Source organism: Myxocyprinus asiaticus, chromosome 24, assembly GCF_019703515.2.
Source record: "Myxocyprinus asiaticus isolate MX2 ecotype Aquarium Trade chromosome 24, UBuf_Myxa_2, whole genome shotgun sequence".
Taxonomy (NCBI): domain Eukaryota; kingdom Metazoa; phylum Chordata; class Actinopteri; order Cypriniformes; family Catostomidae; genus Myxocyprinus; species Myxocyprinus asiaticus.
The window spans coordinates 34,686,401-34,704,592 of record NC_059367.1 but is presented as its reverse complement, the minus strand read 5'-3'; the positions used below and the strand labels follow the sequence as shown (position 1 = coordinate 34,704,592).

At 37.7% G+C, this 18,192-nt stretch overlaps 1 protein-coding gene and 1 long non-coding RNA gene across 5 annotated transcripts in view; one reads left to right on the top strand and one right to left on the bottom strand.

Annotated features, from left to right (window-relative positions):
- Positions 1–18,192, bottom strand: part of LOC127414540 (proprotein convertase subtilisin/kexin type 5-like) — an 83,908-nt gene that overhangs the window by 42,067 nt on the left and 23,649 nt on the right. For all 4 annotated transcript variants that reach the window (XM_051652642.1, XM_051652641.1, XM_051652639.1 and 1 more), the window contains exons 6-12: positions 15,600–15,688; positions 15,187–15,359; positions 11,702–11,914; positions 4,285–4,385; positions 2,466–2,569; positions 677–794; positions 413–601 (exon numbers count right to left, since the gene is read on the bottom strand). In XM_051652642.1, the coding sequence (XP_051508602.1) occupies positions 413–601; positions 677–794; positions 2,466–2,569; positions 4,285–4,385; positions 11,702–11,914; positions 15,187–15,359; positions 15,600–15,688 (987 nt within the window). The remainder of the gene's footprint in view (positions 1–412; positions 602–676; positions 795–2,465; positions 2,570–4,284; positions 4,386–11,701; positions 11,915–15,186; positions 15,360–15,599; positions 15,689–18,192) is intronic.
- Positions 3,149–5,285, top strand: LOC127414542 (uncharacterized). Its single transcript, XR_007892814.1, has 3 exons — positions 3,149–3,379; positions 4,135–4,220; positions 4,296–5,285. It is a non-coding gene; the product is annotated as an uncharacterized LOC127414542 (long non-coding RNA).

The following is an 18,192-nucleotide window of genomic DNA, read 5'->3' as shown; positions in this document are numbered from 1 at the left end:
ATTGGACAGCTGGTTCTAGCTGATTAAATATTTTAGAATAGTGTGACTAGAAAAAAATTTATATTCAGAATAGAAATTGCCATAGATTTTATTTATTTCCATGATTTTCCATGACACAGTTGTAAAATTCCCTATTATCTCCAGTTTTGCCATGACAATGGGAACCCAATATACTACTAGACTACATCCAATACACAGAAATTTATAACACCTAACAGTGCAAAGTACATGACTTAATTAGCATTATAACAACACTTACTTTTGGCAAAATTCCACCCGGAATTGCTCAGAATTATATTGGGATTCACCAGGAAAAGCTTAACCATATTAATACAAAGTACTACAGTATGCAGTAAACCAAGTTCAATGTATCCAAATACTTGTTATTTGTCAACAATACTAGTCATTTTACCTGTTCGCGAGCAGCTGTGACTTTGTCCCTGACGGTGAGGTTAGGTTGATTGACAGGTCTCCTCTTCGTGGGTGCGTAATTGTTATACGTACAACCACGTGCTCCAAATAAATAACATGATGGTTCGCATTATCCGTGCAGCCTGTTGCCTTGTATACGGACCGAACAACGTGCTCTGGACGGATGGTTCTACAGAAAACAAAGTTTTTATTTAAAATACTACTATATATAATATAACTTCATCTATTATGGGCTGGGCAGTACCTGATTTGTTTATCTGCATTCTCGACACATATGTGCTGAGAAGGAACCTGTTTCCAGTGCTCTGCTTCTTTCACCATGGCCTCTGCGTCCATTAGCCCAAAGCCATACAGGTGACTAACTGTAAGAATATGTACAACTTAATTGTTCAACAAAAAAATAACAATATATATACTGATTTAGATTTGCTATAAAGTTCAAAACTACAGTCAATGAAGATTTTGCAACAATTTTCTATGTTGTAAATGGGAAAGTGGACTGTTAGTCTGGAAATATTCAGTAAATTGCTGTATTCAGTGTATTGGAAGTATTACAACTACACTACATGGCCAAAAGAATGTAGACACCCCCGTCTAATGAATGGTTTTGGCCCGTACTATGCACATTAGACACATAATAAAGGTAAAACAGGACCCTTGTCTGTTCCAGAATGGCAATTCTGGGTGTCCACATACATTTGCCATGTAGTGTAAATCTATAACTGTACGGTTATTTCCCTACATCTACACTGGATAGGTGTTACTCTTACAATTATTACTACAGTGAGTAGACAAACAGTTCAACCAAAAGTCAACAGTAAATCAGTAGATCTCAAATTAACATTAATCATAATCATACTTTGCTTCGGACTCAGCAATACTTGGCTCGCTCTGATGTAAACTGCTATCATTTTATCCAAAGTGTCCTTGTTATAAATTATTATTCACCCTCAGATTTCATCTTGATGATAATACAGCATCTTTATGGAGTTCAGAGGTAACTGCAGCTACAGGATGTAGACCAACATTTTTAAGAGAGCCACAATGAAACATAAAAAGATAAAAAAGAAAAAATAACTAAATATGATAACATGATGATCGATAAGAAAAAGGTTATTTTGTACTTCTAAAACATTTTTGCACTTCTGTTTTTGCAGTTCAAAAAAACAGAACTTACATTTAACATATTTGTATTGTATATGATAGATAGAACATTACAAATTCATGCTACGCATATGTTGGGCAATTCCATGAAAACGTCAACCACATCATGTAAAAATGTGTGTAGACCGCTAGAGGGCGCTGCTTGCTCACACAGTGCTGACTGCAGTGCTGAATGCAGAAACAGACTTTTATGGTTTAGTAATCGCACAAGGCTATATTGCGATCAATCAATCAATCAATCATGCAGCACTGATGGATATCATACCATTTTCTCAGACGTCAAAGTCTGCTTGTTTCAAAGCATTTAGGTTTCCCTCTTCATGTAGCCTATAGGTAAGTGCTGTTTTCACAACTGTCACGTCCATTTATGGAGAATTTTCCACATTAATGTGAGAATGAGAAAAAATAAAAATTTTATATTATATGTTCTTAGGAGTGCCAACCCTTCTACATATTGTGGCTATTTTTATTTCTGAATTGTGCATTTGAATTCAAAGATTTTTTCAAAGATTTTTCAAAGTGTGTTACTAATGAATTCTAAATCAACCATCGGTTTTTCATATCGCTGTTTTCATGCTTATAACCGATAGGCTCAACCGATAGAGTCAGTTTGGGCCGGGAATATCGGTTAATCGACCAAATGCCTGTGGTAGGATTTTAAGTAGTCTATGCCTTTGCTTAAAAAATAAAAAAAAAAAAAAAAAACAAAGTTGGGTGTCTGGAACTGCAAGAAGCCAGTTTTTCTATCTAATAAATGAAGGCTTAAAAAGAGCTAACAACATCGCACTTATTCACAATAATTTTTGGGTGCCCTGTTTCTCAAACATCCCACTTTGCATACAGTATAGTGCATGAAAAAAGGTTGTTACCATTATAACCAGCTGCATTGGTTTTCCAGTCAGGGGCAATGAGATGACCAGCACGAGATGTCTTCACAATAATGTGTTGCACATCTCTCCACGTCAGGAAAGGACTGTAAGAGAGAATCAAAAATAAGAGAGTCAATTAATGGAGATCTGCAACACTGGGGCTGTGCAAATAAAATAATTTATACTGTAGATATCACAATACTTTTTTCTCAGAATATTGAATATGGCTCCAGCCTCGTCAAAAGCAAAGAAAGTTGGTGGACAGGCGGGCCAGTATTGAGATTGCTTGTCAAGTTTCTCCAGTAAGCAGCTCTGACACAAGGGGTGTGTGTGTGTGTGGCTGTAAACTAAAGTCTTTTGGCCACTTTTAAAAATGTGATGAGTCGTTAGACCGCCCCCACTTCCTGTCTCAGAAGGAAATACGTCAAAACACCTAACAGAACTGGGTTTGTCAGGGCACTTCACTGCGACTTTAATAATTTTCCGCTGAGGCTGTAGTTCTCAAAATCTCATGGGCCACCCCCTGTTCACATAATACACTGAGCAGAGTAAGATTTTACATTTTGCCGGGAATATGCAGTCACATGGCAGCCATATGCAGAGGATTTCCTCAGTATTTCCTGAGTGTAATCAGACACAGTTGTAACTGATGGGACGTGTGCCTCTCACTACACAACTTTATATGTGGAGCGCTCACATTGTCATAACCATGACAAACAAGAATCTTCTTTCAATAGCAAAAATGTCTGAGAACATTGCATATAATGCAAATGAATAACATGCTATTCCACTCTCAACATGACTGGTTTCTATAGAATGAGTCAGCTATCCCACACGACTCTCGAGAAGTTTTAAAGGAGACATAACAAGGAAAACATATTGAAAACATCCTGACATACAGATGGTTCCAAAAGGTAAGACACTTTCTTTAGGTACAATTTTAAGGCAGTATTGCAATGCTTTCTTCATAAATAAGGCAATCACTACAAGCTTAGTAAAAAAACCATCCAAGATGACAAATATGAGCATTTAGACGGTCATTTTCGCAATATAATCACCTGCTGAACTCAGACCGGATGTGGAATTCAGCAGTTTCTAAAGTTCTCTTTCTGGAGGTCTTTGCGGTCGCTTTCTTTTCATACAATAAATGACCGCAAAGACCTCCAGAAAGAGACGTTCAGAAACTGCTGAATTCCACCTCTGGTTTGCGTCTGAATTCTGCAGGTGTTTATATTTCGAAAATTACTGTTTGAATGCTCATTATCCTGCTTATTACAAGACTACTTGCCAACTAAATAAATGGACATGAAATATTGATTTGAGCTGAAATTATTTTATTAGCCTACCTGTAAAGATTACAGAGTGATGACTCGCATTATCTGGATGACCGGTAAAATATCACTTTATCCCCAAAAGTGCAGCTGTTATTCAGAAATATCAGACCACTCGATGCTGCGATTGGCCAATCTGAATCGAGAATTGTAATAAGTATTTTTATGCTTTGAGTATTGCGTCATTATCTTAGCAACACGCTTGCGTACAACTCTTGAAATCAATCGTTTGTCAATTCTGCTATGCACTTAGTGCATGACACAACTAGCATTCTTCAGGCTGAGTTGCTGCCTATGTAGAGCGCTCCAAATAAGTCACTAATGAGGTTCCATTACAGTTAGGATGCTGCCTAAGAAGATGACAGAACACCGCAAGGCAGCTCACAAAGTTTTGGAGAAAGAGCCCATGAAAGTTTGTTCAGATGTAAGAAACGTTGACTAACATAATTATTATAAGGTTTAGTGATGGGGTAATCTCAGTGGCTTACTTTGCCTCCAGAGCAAGAGCGATGATCCCTGCTGCCATCGGAGCTGAAGCTGATGTTCCAGTGTGACTGTCTGTGCAACGCTGCCGCAAATCTGTTGTGATCTAACAAGAAACAAAGAGAGAATATGAATGAATGACTGGGTCAAAGAGAGGGCTGGGGGGGCATTGCCCACCTAGATTTTCCTAATCCTTAGGCAGGGCTGTTCTTGCGACAGTCTTGCTTGCATTTTCGATTAAAAATTATACTATGCAACGACAAATTGTAACTAGGGCTGGGCAATAAATCACTCTTGATATTTATAGCGATAAAAAATTTTTCCACGATATCGATGATAAGCTTGAGTAATTTTCGATATTTAGCCTGTGTTCTACATTTAGACGATCATGTGCGTGTCCCTAAAAACGCAAGCAGTTCGGCTTTCTCAGACTGTACGAAGTTGCTAACGTTAGCAGGCAGTGCCTTGCTAACGATTAGGCTACGCCAGTCACCGGACCCAAGATTGATTACATCCAGACCGCAAGACATCATGACGACGGTTTAGCCCTCTCTTCGTCTCTAGTAAGCAGCACAACAAAACAACAGTGCAGCGTACACCAGATCTGATCTTTCTGCGCTGTATTCTTGAATATTTTTCTCTAGCACCGAACATGCTTCATTTATGCCCTGTCCCGCTCCGCATTCGTTGGCTTTTTCCCTGCATGCAAGTAGCCATAAGGCGCCACATAAGCGTCTTTGGACAATAACGTTTTTCTTTATAAATTTAGCTTCATTAATCAGCATGTTATGAGCCTTTAATATTAAACTAATAGATTTCTGTTCTAATTTTGTGAAATTAATCATCTCTGGCATGGATGACAAGGAAAGACAATAAAATTACTAGTTGGTGGCCTATTCTTTCTCCCTTTAATGAAAATATAAAATGGTCCATTCAGATAAATTTTACCCCCATACAGTATCATTCCTCAGTCACAAGGGCTTTTATGCCCCCCATACTTGGGTATCTGAATGTAAAGAAATATAAAAATTATTTGAATGTAAAAATGATATGCTGTCATTATGCTTCTAAATGAACAGATGATCTTTTAACAACTGCACTCGATTGATAAACTCTATAAAATATTTTAATATTTTGGTAGAAGATCCCTCAGACACCGCTGCTTTGGCTGTCTCTGGGCCCCCAATGCTGTTTGGTATAGACTATTTTGACTGTTTAGGATTTTTTGGTTTTCTTCTTCTGCCAAATTGGAAATTCAAAAAATGTGAATGTATATCGTGATAAATATCGATACCGAACGATATGAAAAAGAATATCTTGATAATATTTTTGGCCATATCGTCCAGCCCTAATTGAAACCCATTAGCATGTGTGATAATTGTCACCACTTATGAGTAGCATTGCAACAAAGAACACATACAATAAGCCTGATGTCTACTTTGCTATTCCTTCCATCCCACGCGCAGCACTCTGGTCGCACTCACGAGTCACACATTACAGCCTGCACGCAAAAAACTAAAAAAATAAAATAAAAAAAATAGGGCCAGCAGAAACTTATGAGATCAATAAAAAAAAGAGAGACTTTTTCCATTTGCTCTCAAATTCTTTGAGCATACTGTATAGTAGTTTTAAGGAATATTCTGGGTTCAATAAAAGTAAAGCCAAGTACACACTTCAGGCCCTGCGCCTCACAGTCTTGTTTTCCATTGTGCTGGTGCACACACTACATGAGTGATGTATCAACTACACAACTATTCAAATTGGTAATAAAATGTGTTTTGGGTGATCCGATCACATGTGTACATGCAAGGCACATCACTGTTACACCTGGTCGTCTCTTTTGACCAACTGTGTTCGAATTATGAGGGTAAAGTCTCTGATTTCATGAGGGCGTAAATCAATTATTACATCTGTGTTTTACTAAATGATAATAAAGTGCAAAATTTCAAAGAAAAAGAAAGCGCTAAAACCTGCTCACAGATCCTCTTAATTATATTTGAATTTAACAGAAGTGCAAAAGTGACATTAAGTGCAGAATTTGGAGTTATTTTAGTGAATACATTATTTTAGTGGAATATATTAACTGAGCTTCTAATGTGTGTGCTTCTCATATCTGTGTTGCTGCATGTTGATTTCAGACACAATGAAGAATTTAGTGAAGTTATTGTGCATATACGTGTATTCGCTTTTTTCCATTTTCAGATCGGACAGGTCTTTCCCCATTAAATCCACACATAACCGGCCAAGTTTAAACTCTTGTTTTATTAGGTGGTTCTGCTGTTGAACTACAAGCCCCAATTTGTTTAAAGTGGACAAATCTTTTTGAACCTCGTTACAGCTGTCTTTATGGTCACCCCATTTCAAATGTATCACATAAAACGCATGTTAAAATTACGCTTACGAATAATAAAAGACAGTGGGTAGGGAGATGTGGGTGATGTTTTATTTAATTTTCTAATAATTTTTTTGTCTCCTTCCCAATACCTTTCACTCCTCTTGCGCTCTCTCTGTATTTCATTGGCTGTTGCCCTTTGTCGGTCTCTCACTCGTCAGGACAGTGCGCACAACTGACGACAAGATGTCTAGCAGGTTTGAAATCCGTCGTAGGGTCTAGGACTAGTCTCAGCCAGTCACAGGAGTGTTCACACAACAAGTCCGTTCGTCATGAGATCTGAGACTTCTCATTGCAGACTCAAAATAACAAAGGAGATGAGCTTGAGTCATGTAGTGTGCACTAGGCTTTAAACTCAATCGACAGCATTTGTGGCATAATGTTGATTACCACAAAAAATTAATTTTGACGTCCTTTTCTTTATAAAAAAAAACAAAAAAAGCTAATATCTGGGTTACAGTGAGGCACTAGTGATGGGAAGATGGCATCATTTTATAGATTTGGATCTTTGAATCTCATTCAGCAATATGAATCAATCTTTATTCAAGTCATTTTGTTCATTTGTCATGTGACAGCTGCATAGCTCTACAGGAAACAGAAATGATTAGTTCACCTCCCAACTCGGTCTTCAGATCTGAGTCTTTCATTTATTTGTCACGTGACCATTACTAGGCTCAGCATAGGAGACAAACGATTTGTTCACAAGTGACAATTACTGGTCTTTCAATAGTTTTTCTCTTTACAGCTTATAGTTCAGTGTGTTGCAGTTGTTTGTATCATGATTAATTTCAGTGTGAATATAAATGACATTTTAAAATCATAAGAATTGTCATGATGAATTATTTTAATTTATTTAATGGAGGAAGTGTTTACAAGATATTGACAACCTGGAGATGGACACGCTCAAAATGGTGGAGATGACTGTGGACTTTAGGAGGAACCCCCCAACACTGACCCCCCTCACCATTCTGAACAGCACTGTGGCAGCAGTGGAGTCATTCAGGTTCCTGGGCATTACCATCTCACAGGACCTGAAGTGGGAGACCCACATTGACTCCATTGCAAAAAAGGCACAGCAGAGGTTGTACTTCCTTCACCAGCTGAGGAAGTTCAACCTGCCACAGGAGCTGCTGATACAGTTCTACTCAGCAGTCACTGAGTCTGTCCTCTGCACTTCAATAACTGGTTTGGTTCAGCTATGAAATCAGACATCAGAAGACTACAAAAGGACAGTTCGGACTGCTGAGAGGATTATTGGTTGCCCCCCCTTCAAGAGCTATACACTTCCAGAGTGAGGAAAAAGGCTGGAAAAATCACTCTGGACCCCACTCATTCTGCCCACTACCTTTTTGAACTGTTGCCTTCTGGCCGACGCTACAGAGCTCTGAGCACCAGAACTGTCAGGCCCAGGAACAGTTTTTTCCCTCAGGCTATCCATCTCATGAACAGTTAAAACTGCCCCATTGAGCAATAACTATGTGCAATACACAGTTTAGTCTATTTATATTTATCCATCATACCCTACCTCTTCTGCCATTACATTCCCTTGCACTGTATACAGTGTTGAACAGATTTGTATTTGTACATACATGCATGCATGCATATATATATATATATATATATATATATATATTAGTCTTATTGTGTATTTCTATATATACTTATTTTCTATTCACTTTTTATTTTTATTCTATTTTTTATTATTTTCTCTGTCTTGCTGCTGTATTGTTTGTGCACTGGAAGCTTCTGTCACCATGACAACTTCCTTGTATGTGTAAGCATACTTGGCAATAAAGCTCAATCAGATTTTGATTCTGATATTGTCTGCCAAGTGTAACATTAAAGTCAAATGGTTTGAGATGACTATCAGTAAATTCAAAAGGAAAATTATGTTCAGCTCACAATAAGGACTTAAGGAGGACGTAAATTATACAACAAGGGGATGCACTGAAAAAAATAAAATAATTACAATTTATCCAAAATCAATTCAATAAGACAAGTCAATAATATGAGGTTTCCTCATAGCTTTTGTAGTCCATGATATTTTCTGAAGAGAAGATAAAAGTTGTAAATCTAATATAAACCATTTAGGACTGGGCTTGAAATCTTGCTTATGAATGTGATTTTTCCCATTATACAGATAAAGTTTAAAGCATTAACTAACACTTTATTACCAGATTCAATGTTGAAAAGAACCATCATGACAGAAATATTTACAAAGTTATAAACTGTAAGAAATAAAGAAGCCAAAATGTAATACCAGAAACACTTATTATAACTGTGAGGGCCAAAAATAAATCCTGACTAACTGCTTGTATTTAAGAAGGGTTGGGAGTATGAACTAATCATTTCTGTTTCCTGTACAGAGCCTATGCTGCTGTCACATGTCAAATGAATAAAACATGTATACGGATTTTTCGCATGCACGGCCACGACAAAGTAGCGAATCACACTCAGACTACTCGTTCTTCTGAAACTTTCATGAACGACCCATCACTATAAGGCACTTACTGTACAATGAGAGTGAATGGTGTAATTAGTGTAATAAAATCACCTACTAACTTTTTCTGTGTAAAGTTATATCCAATTTTACAACTTTGTTGCCATGATGACGTAATACCGTAAACCCTAAAACGACTGTCAAAGCTATGATTTTTGACTATGATTGATACTTTACAGCTCAAATAACAGAAGAATTAATGTTAGTGCTTTAATAAAAAATATGCTTACAATTTCTGTATTTAAACCCTCCAAAATTGGCCCCCATTTACTTCCATTGAGTGCCTCACTATAACTTCGATTTTTTTGCTTTTTTTTGCTTTTTTTTTTTTTTAAAGGAGGGATGAGTCCTAATTATTTTTTGTGGTTAGCAACATTATGCCACAAATGCTGTCGATTGAGTTTAACTTGTATTGAACCCGGAATATTCCTTTAATTTCAAGAGGATGGTCTTAAACAGTGGTGTTTTATATACTGGATCCAGCGAAACACTGTCATTGGATGAGTTCCTCTAATAGGCTATTCAGATTAGTGGTTGGAGGATATGGGTTTTCAGTGGTCTACTTAAACTATTAAAATTAATGTTAACAAAAAATGATTAAAATCTAAGTATTACAGGTACAACCCATTCTGAGGTGGTGGGGGCAAATGCCCAGTCATGGAAATTGTGAGGGTGTTGCAGCACCATGATTTTTGTTGTGATGAATATAGTAATAAAAATGTATCGTTGTATAAAATAACTCATTAAATTATGACATTGTATCAAAATCGTAGTAGTAGTACATAATACAAATAGCAATAAATTACTTGCACCAGTGCTACTACCTAAAAAGCAAGCATACAGCCCAATGAGCAATAGTAATAGGGAAGCTTTCAAATTCAAGGATGACTTTTTAAAATCTCAAATGAATTACCTAAAAACTGTAGGAGACATCAAAGAGAAGTGCTAATGTCTGTAGCACTGGGCTCCAGAATGTTAACGTGCATTGCAAAAGGAGTTCGAAAGCTAATGTGGAATTTCACACGTCACTCCAAGACAAGCTGAGAGACAAGGAAGAATTGTCGGTCTCTCAGGAGTGTGTGAAAGTGTGTGTGGGCTGCGTAAACCACAGCGGTTAACACTAGGATGGCCTCATGACACACTGACCAACAAAACAGTTTAAACCAACACAGACAAGTGTAGCCCAGGGAATAGCAGGATATGCATTAAGCAGTCGAGGCAGATCCCTAAAGTTTAAACCTGAGTATTATCTTGATATTTGTTTCCGAAAGGGGAGCAGAAATGCACATAAGGAAACGTGTTTCAGCCATTTCCTTTGTGTAGAATATCAAGTTTCTGGCCATTTGGAAAACATTATTTAGTCTAAGGTTGATGATGCTTATATGAACTTTTCCAGGATTAAGCAACAATGGTCATTTCGTAAGAGATTTGAGACAAATGTGCAGGAGGTGGTTAAGGAATACGTCGGGAAAAATGTACGAAATCACTTACAGCACCGTTAAAAGCTGAAGTTTATAATTTTTTGATGTTAAAATACTTTCTTGTATACCACCATTAAATGATTCACTCAAAAATGCTGTCATGATTTATTCAACCTCATGTAGTTCAAAACCTGCATGAATTGGTAACCCTTTATTTTAAGAGTCCACAATCATGCATTAGTTAAGCATGAATAAGACTATAAGCTATCGTAGCCATAACTTACAACTTAAACATCATATTTTTTTGTAAAATGTAATGCAATTAATACTCACATTTTCTAAAAACAGGTTTGAAAACCTATTTTTGCAGTTCCGTTGGGTGACGTAACTAAAATGACACACTTCAACATATTTTATAGAAAGTCTGCTTGCGTCTCAATCAGTTCCCTAGTTCAGTAGTCAGGGCACTGATCGGTGAGTCGGACATTTTAAGGGCTGTCTCATTTGCAAAATCGTTGCAGTGCACGGAAACATTCACTCCCTAAAAAAAATCCCACATTGCACCCTAAAAACTAGGGAGCATCGTTACTCACTATGTTCCCTAACCCGAAATGTCGTCATGTCTTCTGTAGTTCATTAGAAGATGAGCACAAGTGTAAATATATGATATCGAAGCCTTATTTTTGCTTTAAAAGAGATGTTGTTTGTCTGTCATCCATAATGAAACAATCTTTTAAATATTAAGAGTTGTTAAAAGAAGGTTTAAAATACACTCCTTTATATTTTAATTTCTTTATGTCATTTATCTGTCATAATAACACTTCACGTTTGAATATCTTCAATGAAAATGAACGATAGTGGCATATATACAGCCATGTTGTTAACAGCTGCGCTACAATGCACAAGCTTGTTATCGTGTAGCAGGTGATTGAGTCATAAGTGTCCCAATGTTCAGTGGAGGAAAAACACCCTTACCAGTGCCTGTATTCGTGTTCACGATATACTGATTCACGACATAGGGAGCTTGGGAGCTGATTGAGACACACCCTCTGTCTTTTTCTGTGCTGAAGAGCATGTTGCAGCTTTAAAAATCCTTCACGATAACTTACGATTTTGCGGTCGTAGTTCTCTCCACTGCTGTAGGTGGTGGTGAGGGTGGAGGAACATTCTTCCAGATACCAGGGCTTGCGGCCGCTCTCTGCCGTGCTGCTGATGGAGATGGTGTAGATGCTGTTGGTGTAGCCATCGCACGAACAGTGATCACGACTCCGTCCACCGTTTCCTGATGCCCACACAAAGATTGAGCCACGCCCCTTCCTGCCCTGTGAAGAAGAAAAAAACAGTAACTAGAACTGTTCCCACACTTTTTGATCAATGAATTTCCAGTACATTTCCAGTCACTTGTTATTTCTGGAAACCGATTTTTAAAAATAATTTTAATGCGGACCGATTCGTAAATGAATCATTCAGAACAATTTGTGAAGCATTTCGAACAATTAGCTGAAAAGAACATATATCAAAAGAAGAAGATATGATGGCGTCTGTGCTTTTGAAAGCAAAGCCTAGTGTTGCACTAGCAATACTTGTAATACTTTGATTCTTATTGAATTATACTCCATTGATATTCATTCTTTTTAAGGCGCAGTAACATTTACCTTTGCATGGCCAAATTCCATGGGCGAAGAAAGCGTGAGCGTGTGTGAAACCCTATTTTTGAGCTCATTGGTGAAACCAGCAAAAAACGAACTGCCAAGCAGACTCTTTTAATGCTGCATTTTATACTCTGGGAGAGTAAAGTTAAAAACAAACTTTGCGCTAAAATGATATCCTTGTCCATTGTGAGTATTTAGTGTAGCTGTGTACAAAGCACCACCCACACAGAGATCACTGCCATACCAAGCAACTTCCTATGGGCGGAACTTCACAGCTGCGTGCGCTGACGCAGACTGTCACTCAAGCCGAGTCCATCACTGCTGTAGCATCATGCTCTTCTAACTAAGTGAAACATTTTCTTTGCTCCGCACAGTGAAAAAAATAATAGTTTAGTCATGCAATGCCTTAATTTAACACCAAGACAAGCGGGTATTCCAAGATTAAAATTGCAGTTCAGACTAAGGCAGCATGCTGAGGCGAGTTGTGGCTCTAATGATAATGCGGGCGTTTCTGTGTAATGGTGATGGTAATTTTCAGGATGATTCTGAAAATATGGGCTCTTGTGACATCAGTTTTTAAGTGTACATTTTTAAATCTGCAGAAATATAGCAGTGCGCTTTGTCCCTCATGTCCTGAGCAGTATTTACGCATTTAACCAGCGCCCTCGCGGGGGTACTGGAAACCATGGCAGCTACGGGCTGATTAACTGTATAAATCCATGTAAACATCCAAGTTAAGTGTAAATGCCTTTTGCTCTGCCGTTCGCGTGATTGACAACTGAAGCCACGCACGTGAGAGACGTGCGAGCTGATCGTATTGTGAAGAGAGTGTTGCGCAACCGGGGTTACGGGCCTTATGCAGGCTGCGTACTAACTACGTACTTACTAACTGTGTAGACTGTGAACTAACAAGTAAAATCTATGAAATAGCAAAAGTAGGCATTAATTGCTTTGGTTTATATTTCAGCATTATATACTGTATAATGTCCCTGTGGGACATTGTTCACGTTTTCACCATAATAATTACTAGAAACGTTTCCAAACCTCTCTTCTTATTGGTTAATTCATCCAGATCCGACAAGAACCCTTAAAGGGATAGTTCACCCAAAAATTTTAATTATCTTACCATGTACTCACCCTCATGACAGATGTGTACGACTTTCTTTCATCTGCTGAATTCAAATCAAGATTTTTAGAAGAATTTCTCTGCTTTTTTGTCCATACAATGCATGTGAACATTTTAAAGCTAAATATTTTTTTTTAAAAGTCATCATAAAAGTAATATATAAGACTCCAGTGGTTAAATCCATATCTTCAGAAGCGATGTGATAGGAAACAGATCACTTTCACATTCTTCTTGTGTTTTTGGTGATTCACATTCTCTGCATATTGCCCCCTGCTGGGCTGGGAGAAGAATGTCTAGCAAAAATGGACAAATATTGATCTGTTCCTCACCCACACCTATCATATCACTTCTGAAGATATGAATTTAACTACTGGAGTCGTATGGATTACTTTTATAATTCCTTTATTTGCTTTTTGGAGCATCAAAATTTTGGCACCCATTCACATGCATTGTACTGACCTACAGAGCTGAAATATTCTAAAATTCATGAATCATAATGTGTTCTGCAGAAGGAAGTCATACACATCTTCAATGATATGAGGGTGAGTAAATGATGAGAGAATTTTCATTTTTGGGTGAACTATCCCTTTAAAGTGATAGCCATAATTTTATATTCTGTCATAATTTCCCAACCCTCGTGTTGTTCCAAACCCGTGTGACCTTCTGTATTCTGTGGAACACAAAAGATGTTAGACAGAATGTTAGGGACTGACAGTCTCAGTCACCATTCACTTTCAAAATATGGAGAAAAAAACATTCAGTGAAAGTAAATAGTGACTCAGGCAAACATTCTGTCTAATATCTACTTATTGTGTTGCATGGAAGAAAGAAAGTCATGTGGGCTTGGAACAACATTATGGTGAATGATGACAGAATTTCCATTAATAATAATAATAATAATAATTCTGTAATACATGTTAAATGTGTATTATGTAATGGAATATAGGGGAGTTAACGTCCATTATGTCATTTGTGAAAGAATTTTTCTTTTTTTTTTTTTTATAAAAGTAATTGTACTTTTACTTGAGTACAGTTTTTGGCTACTCTACCCACCTCTGCAGAAGACACAAAGTGCATAGAATAAAGATCTCCAGACTGTTTAGTAGGCCACATTAGGGTGTTAGTCTTACAATCCAAAGCTTGTGTCTCACTCGATTGTGGACCAAACTGGGGGCTGAGAACACCGTTTTAAAGGAGAAAGCATGTCTTAAGAAATCTGATTTGTCTGTATACAGTCTTATGATGGTAGTCAAAAGTCTGGCTATGGCAAGACTAGTATACTGTTGTCATGGCAATTATAAGCCAGCACCTACAGTATGAGGCACCTTAAACTTGTTTCCTATAGAGCTAAACCAAAATCCTCAAACAAACATCAACATAACAACAGGAACTATTAGAGTGGGATTAGATTAATATCCTCTCCTTCAGCACTGTCTGTCAAGAGGAGACCAGTTTTACCCGATGTCTCACAATACACATACCTGAAACATGCCTAAACCACTCCAAACACACCTTTGGCACAGGATACATGGTAATTACTGACTCAGGGAAGATAAACTAAAATCACTTTCTAAAGTTAATTCCCGTAGCAGACGGTAGGGTGTGAGAAGGAAAGGAAAGCACCTTAGGTGGGCCAGACATGACTGATGACCTGAAAATTACACTGGTTTATGAACTCTTGCATTTTTCCATTCCCAACATTACTGGAAAAGGACACAAACATAAGATGCTTTTCTTAGGCTCTGTAATTGCTTGTGCTTGTAAATCTTGTGAAGTAGAGTGAACTGTATATGTGCATGACGAGATGTTTCCTTACCTGCCTGATGCCGTTTTCAAAAGCCTGTCTGGCGAGGGAAGCGGGCCCATCTACAGTTTTGCCATCATCATCTGGGCCCCAGCTGGCACTGTAAATATCTATATGCTGAGGATGTAAACTAAGTGATTTGGCCTCTACCATGTCCGTCACATCTCCATCCAACATGCGGACACCTGCAGGAGCCAAAAACAAAAAGAATAATCTGAAGATGATGTCTGTGAATATCAATAAAGAATATCATGAAGAGATCCTTGTTTTACTGTTTTACATCGGTGTGATTTCAATACTGGTAAAATAAGGTATTTTTATACATGTACGTGTTTGTGCAAATAAGTGATAATGGGTGTAAAAAGGCAGAATTTCAAGGCACAGCGGTGGGTATAAATTGGGCAGTGCCAGTCTGCCACACTCACCCCCAATCTTGGCATTGTAAGCGATGCCCACTGTGCAGTGAGAGTTGTTGGCGGACGCTGCCACTTCACCAGCACATCTCGTGCCATGCCTGCACAGAGTAAATCATACATTAGTGTTAATACTAACACACACACACACATTCACTATCTCTGGCATGCATGTAGCACTGCATAAATCAAACACTGTCGACTGTATACTTTGGTTTTTCACTTGCTGCTTCGTTTCACGCACAGTGCGTGTCACATAAATTTAGTCATCAGGCACATGCGCAGGTGACGCATGCAGGTATGCGATGTTACAAAAACTGGGCTGCAATCAGACAGTCCACGTGGACTGTGCTGATGATGAAATTTATATCCCACTGTGCGCAAGTCACAACAGCACGTGGAAAACTGAAAGATACTGTACTTTAGCCTTTAGAGGCCGTTCACACTGACAGCAAAGGCAAAAATTCATTTTCAGTTAGATTAAGGGTTTAACAGCGACATAAGTGACAGTGACCATTAGCGACACAATGTGGGTGTGTCCAATGACTCACTGAACTGAAGTTGAGAAAAATAGAACTTTATGCTAATGAGGAGTGATGCAATGCGGCAAACAAAAGGGTTGGGTACTCAGAAACGGTTCTTGTTCAGAACAGTTTCCATTTTTTATTTTTCTTTAAATACTCGAACCTTATTATTTTTAATTTTTACATTTTCCGCCGATGTTGACAGAACACTGTACTAAAATACTCTGACAGCGTTTCCTGCGGTGCAATTCAGCAGCAGCGCTGCCCTCTACTGAAACTACAGCGTGAAACATACAGCGCTTTCGGAGTAGTTGATTCCCGAACAAATGAGTCTAATAAGCCGGTTCTACTACGTGCGAAACATACAGTGCTTTCGGTGTAGTTCGATTCCCAAATGAATTACTCTTATGAGCAACAACATACATGGATGTAATAAAAAAAAAAGCAGTATGGCCAAGCGTGCAGTCCACCAATAGCGCAAAAGCAGAAGGAAAACCCACTAGCGACTTCACAGTACAGGGCAAGCAACATGAAGCGATAAAGTCGCTGCATGTGTGTATGGGGCTTTGCAAGCCTGAAGTACAACTTTAGACTACAAATCACAGTCCAAGGTGTCTCTGGAACTGTTACTGTTATGTCATGTTGTACTTCAGGCCTGTGCTATTGACTACATGTTTATATGACAATGTGTAGTTAAAGATAAAAGAGTTTTGTTGTAATAAGTGGAATTTAAGAAAAGAATGAATTAATGCATGAAACATATGATTACATTTCTTGTTTGTCTAGAATTTTATTTAAAATATAGTAAGGATCAATTACTGGATTGCATTTATGCCTCTAAAAAGTCTGCAAACATGTTAAATATCTTTCTGATTTGTTATATCTTACTCTCTACATCTGAAAGGATCTCATCATTTGGCAACACTGCAGAGGGCAGTAAATCTCTTTACTCTCATTTCCAAATAATTCTTCCTCAAAAGTACTAAAAGAATCATTACTGGAATCGTTACTGGAACCATAAAGGAACCGGAATCGTTAAGGGGAATCGGAACTGGAATTGTTAAATTCTTTACAATTCCCATCCATAGGCAACAACAAATGGGAGATAAGTCAGTGGAGCTCACGGCATCCTACTCTTGTGAGATTCTGGAGTTGAGTCCAGGCAAGATGGAGAAGTTACTGTGTGATTTCACTGCTTAATAGGATTTGTCTGTAATCACATACAAGGATATAATAATCAATTATGATCTGTGGAAAACCATGTCAGAAATAGCCAGCAATCCAAGTGAGTTTGATTGACATTGACAGTTTGTTCATTTTGTTTATGATCTGATGTATTGTGCTCTGCTGCAATTTATATGCAAACGTTTTACCCTGCACGAAGTTCATTTTTAGCCTCAAGAAAAGTTCTTGTGAAATTAAAATGGCATCTTGTTTTTACTGACAATATATCTAGGGCCCTATGAAATCCATTATATTTTTTCCTAAATTCCATTTTATTTTTTCACGTTTTAATTTTTCTGGATGAAATTTTTTAGGTTTTAATAAAATTTTATCATCAAAACTGTCTATTAAAAATAAATCAAACTTTAAATCAAATGAAAATATAATAATTCATTTTGAAGAAAACCAATATTTTTGGTCAAATAAAGAGCTACATGACAGAGCTTCACAGTATAAATGAAAACCTTAAAGAGAGACTACTGTATATATTTATTAAATTAAATCACATCCTTGTGATTTAATAATCACACTTGGCCATATCGTGATTCGAACCCTATATACCCCATTTGTAAACAAATGGTTTCAGCAAGTTTTGAAGCTCGCCAATAATGTTAGAACGACCAACAGAACAGTGACCCCAGTAAAACTGGTGTCAGTGTGAACTGGGCATTACGCAAGCACAGACACTGCTGCAGAAATAATATCAAAGTGGACAGTGAAACAGCTGGCTTGAAACTTAACATGTGCTTCATAGCCAGCAGAGCGACAACACAGTGGTTAAATATTTGAGATATTGAAGGAACACATTTGAGATGTTCCACAGCTTCAGACGCCACGTGGATAACATTCCTGACCCA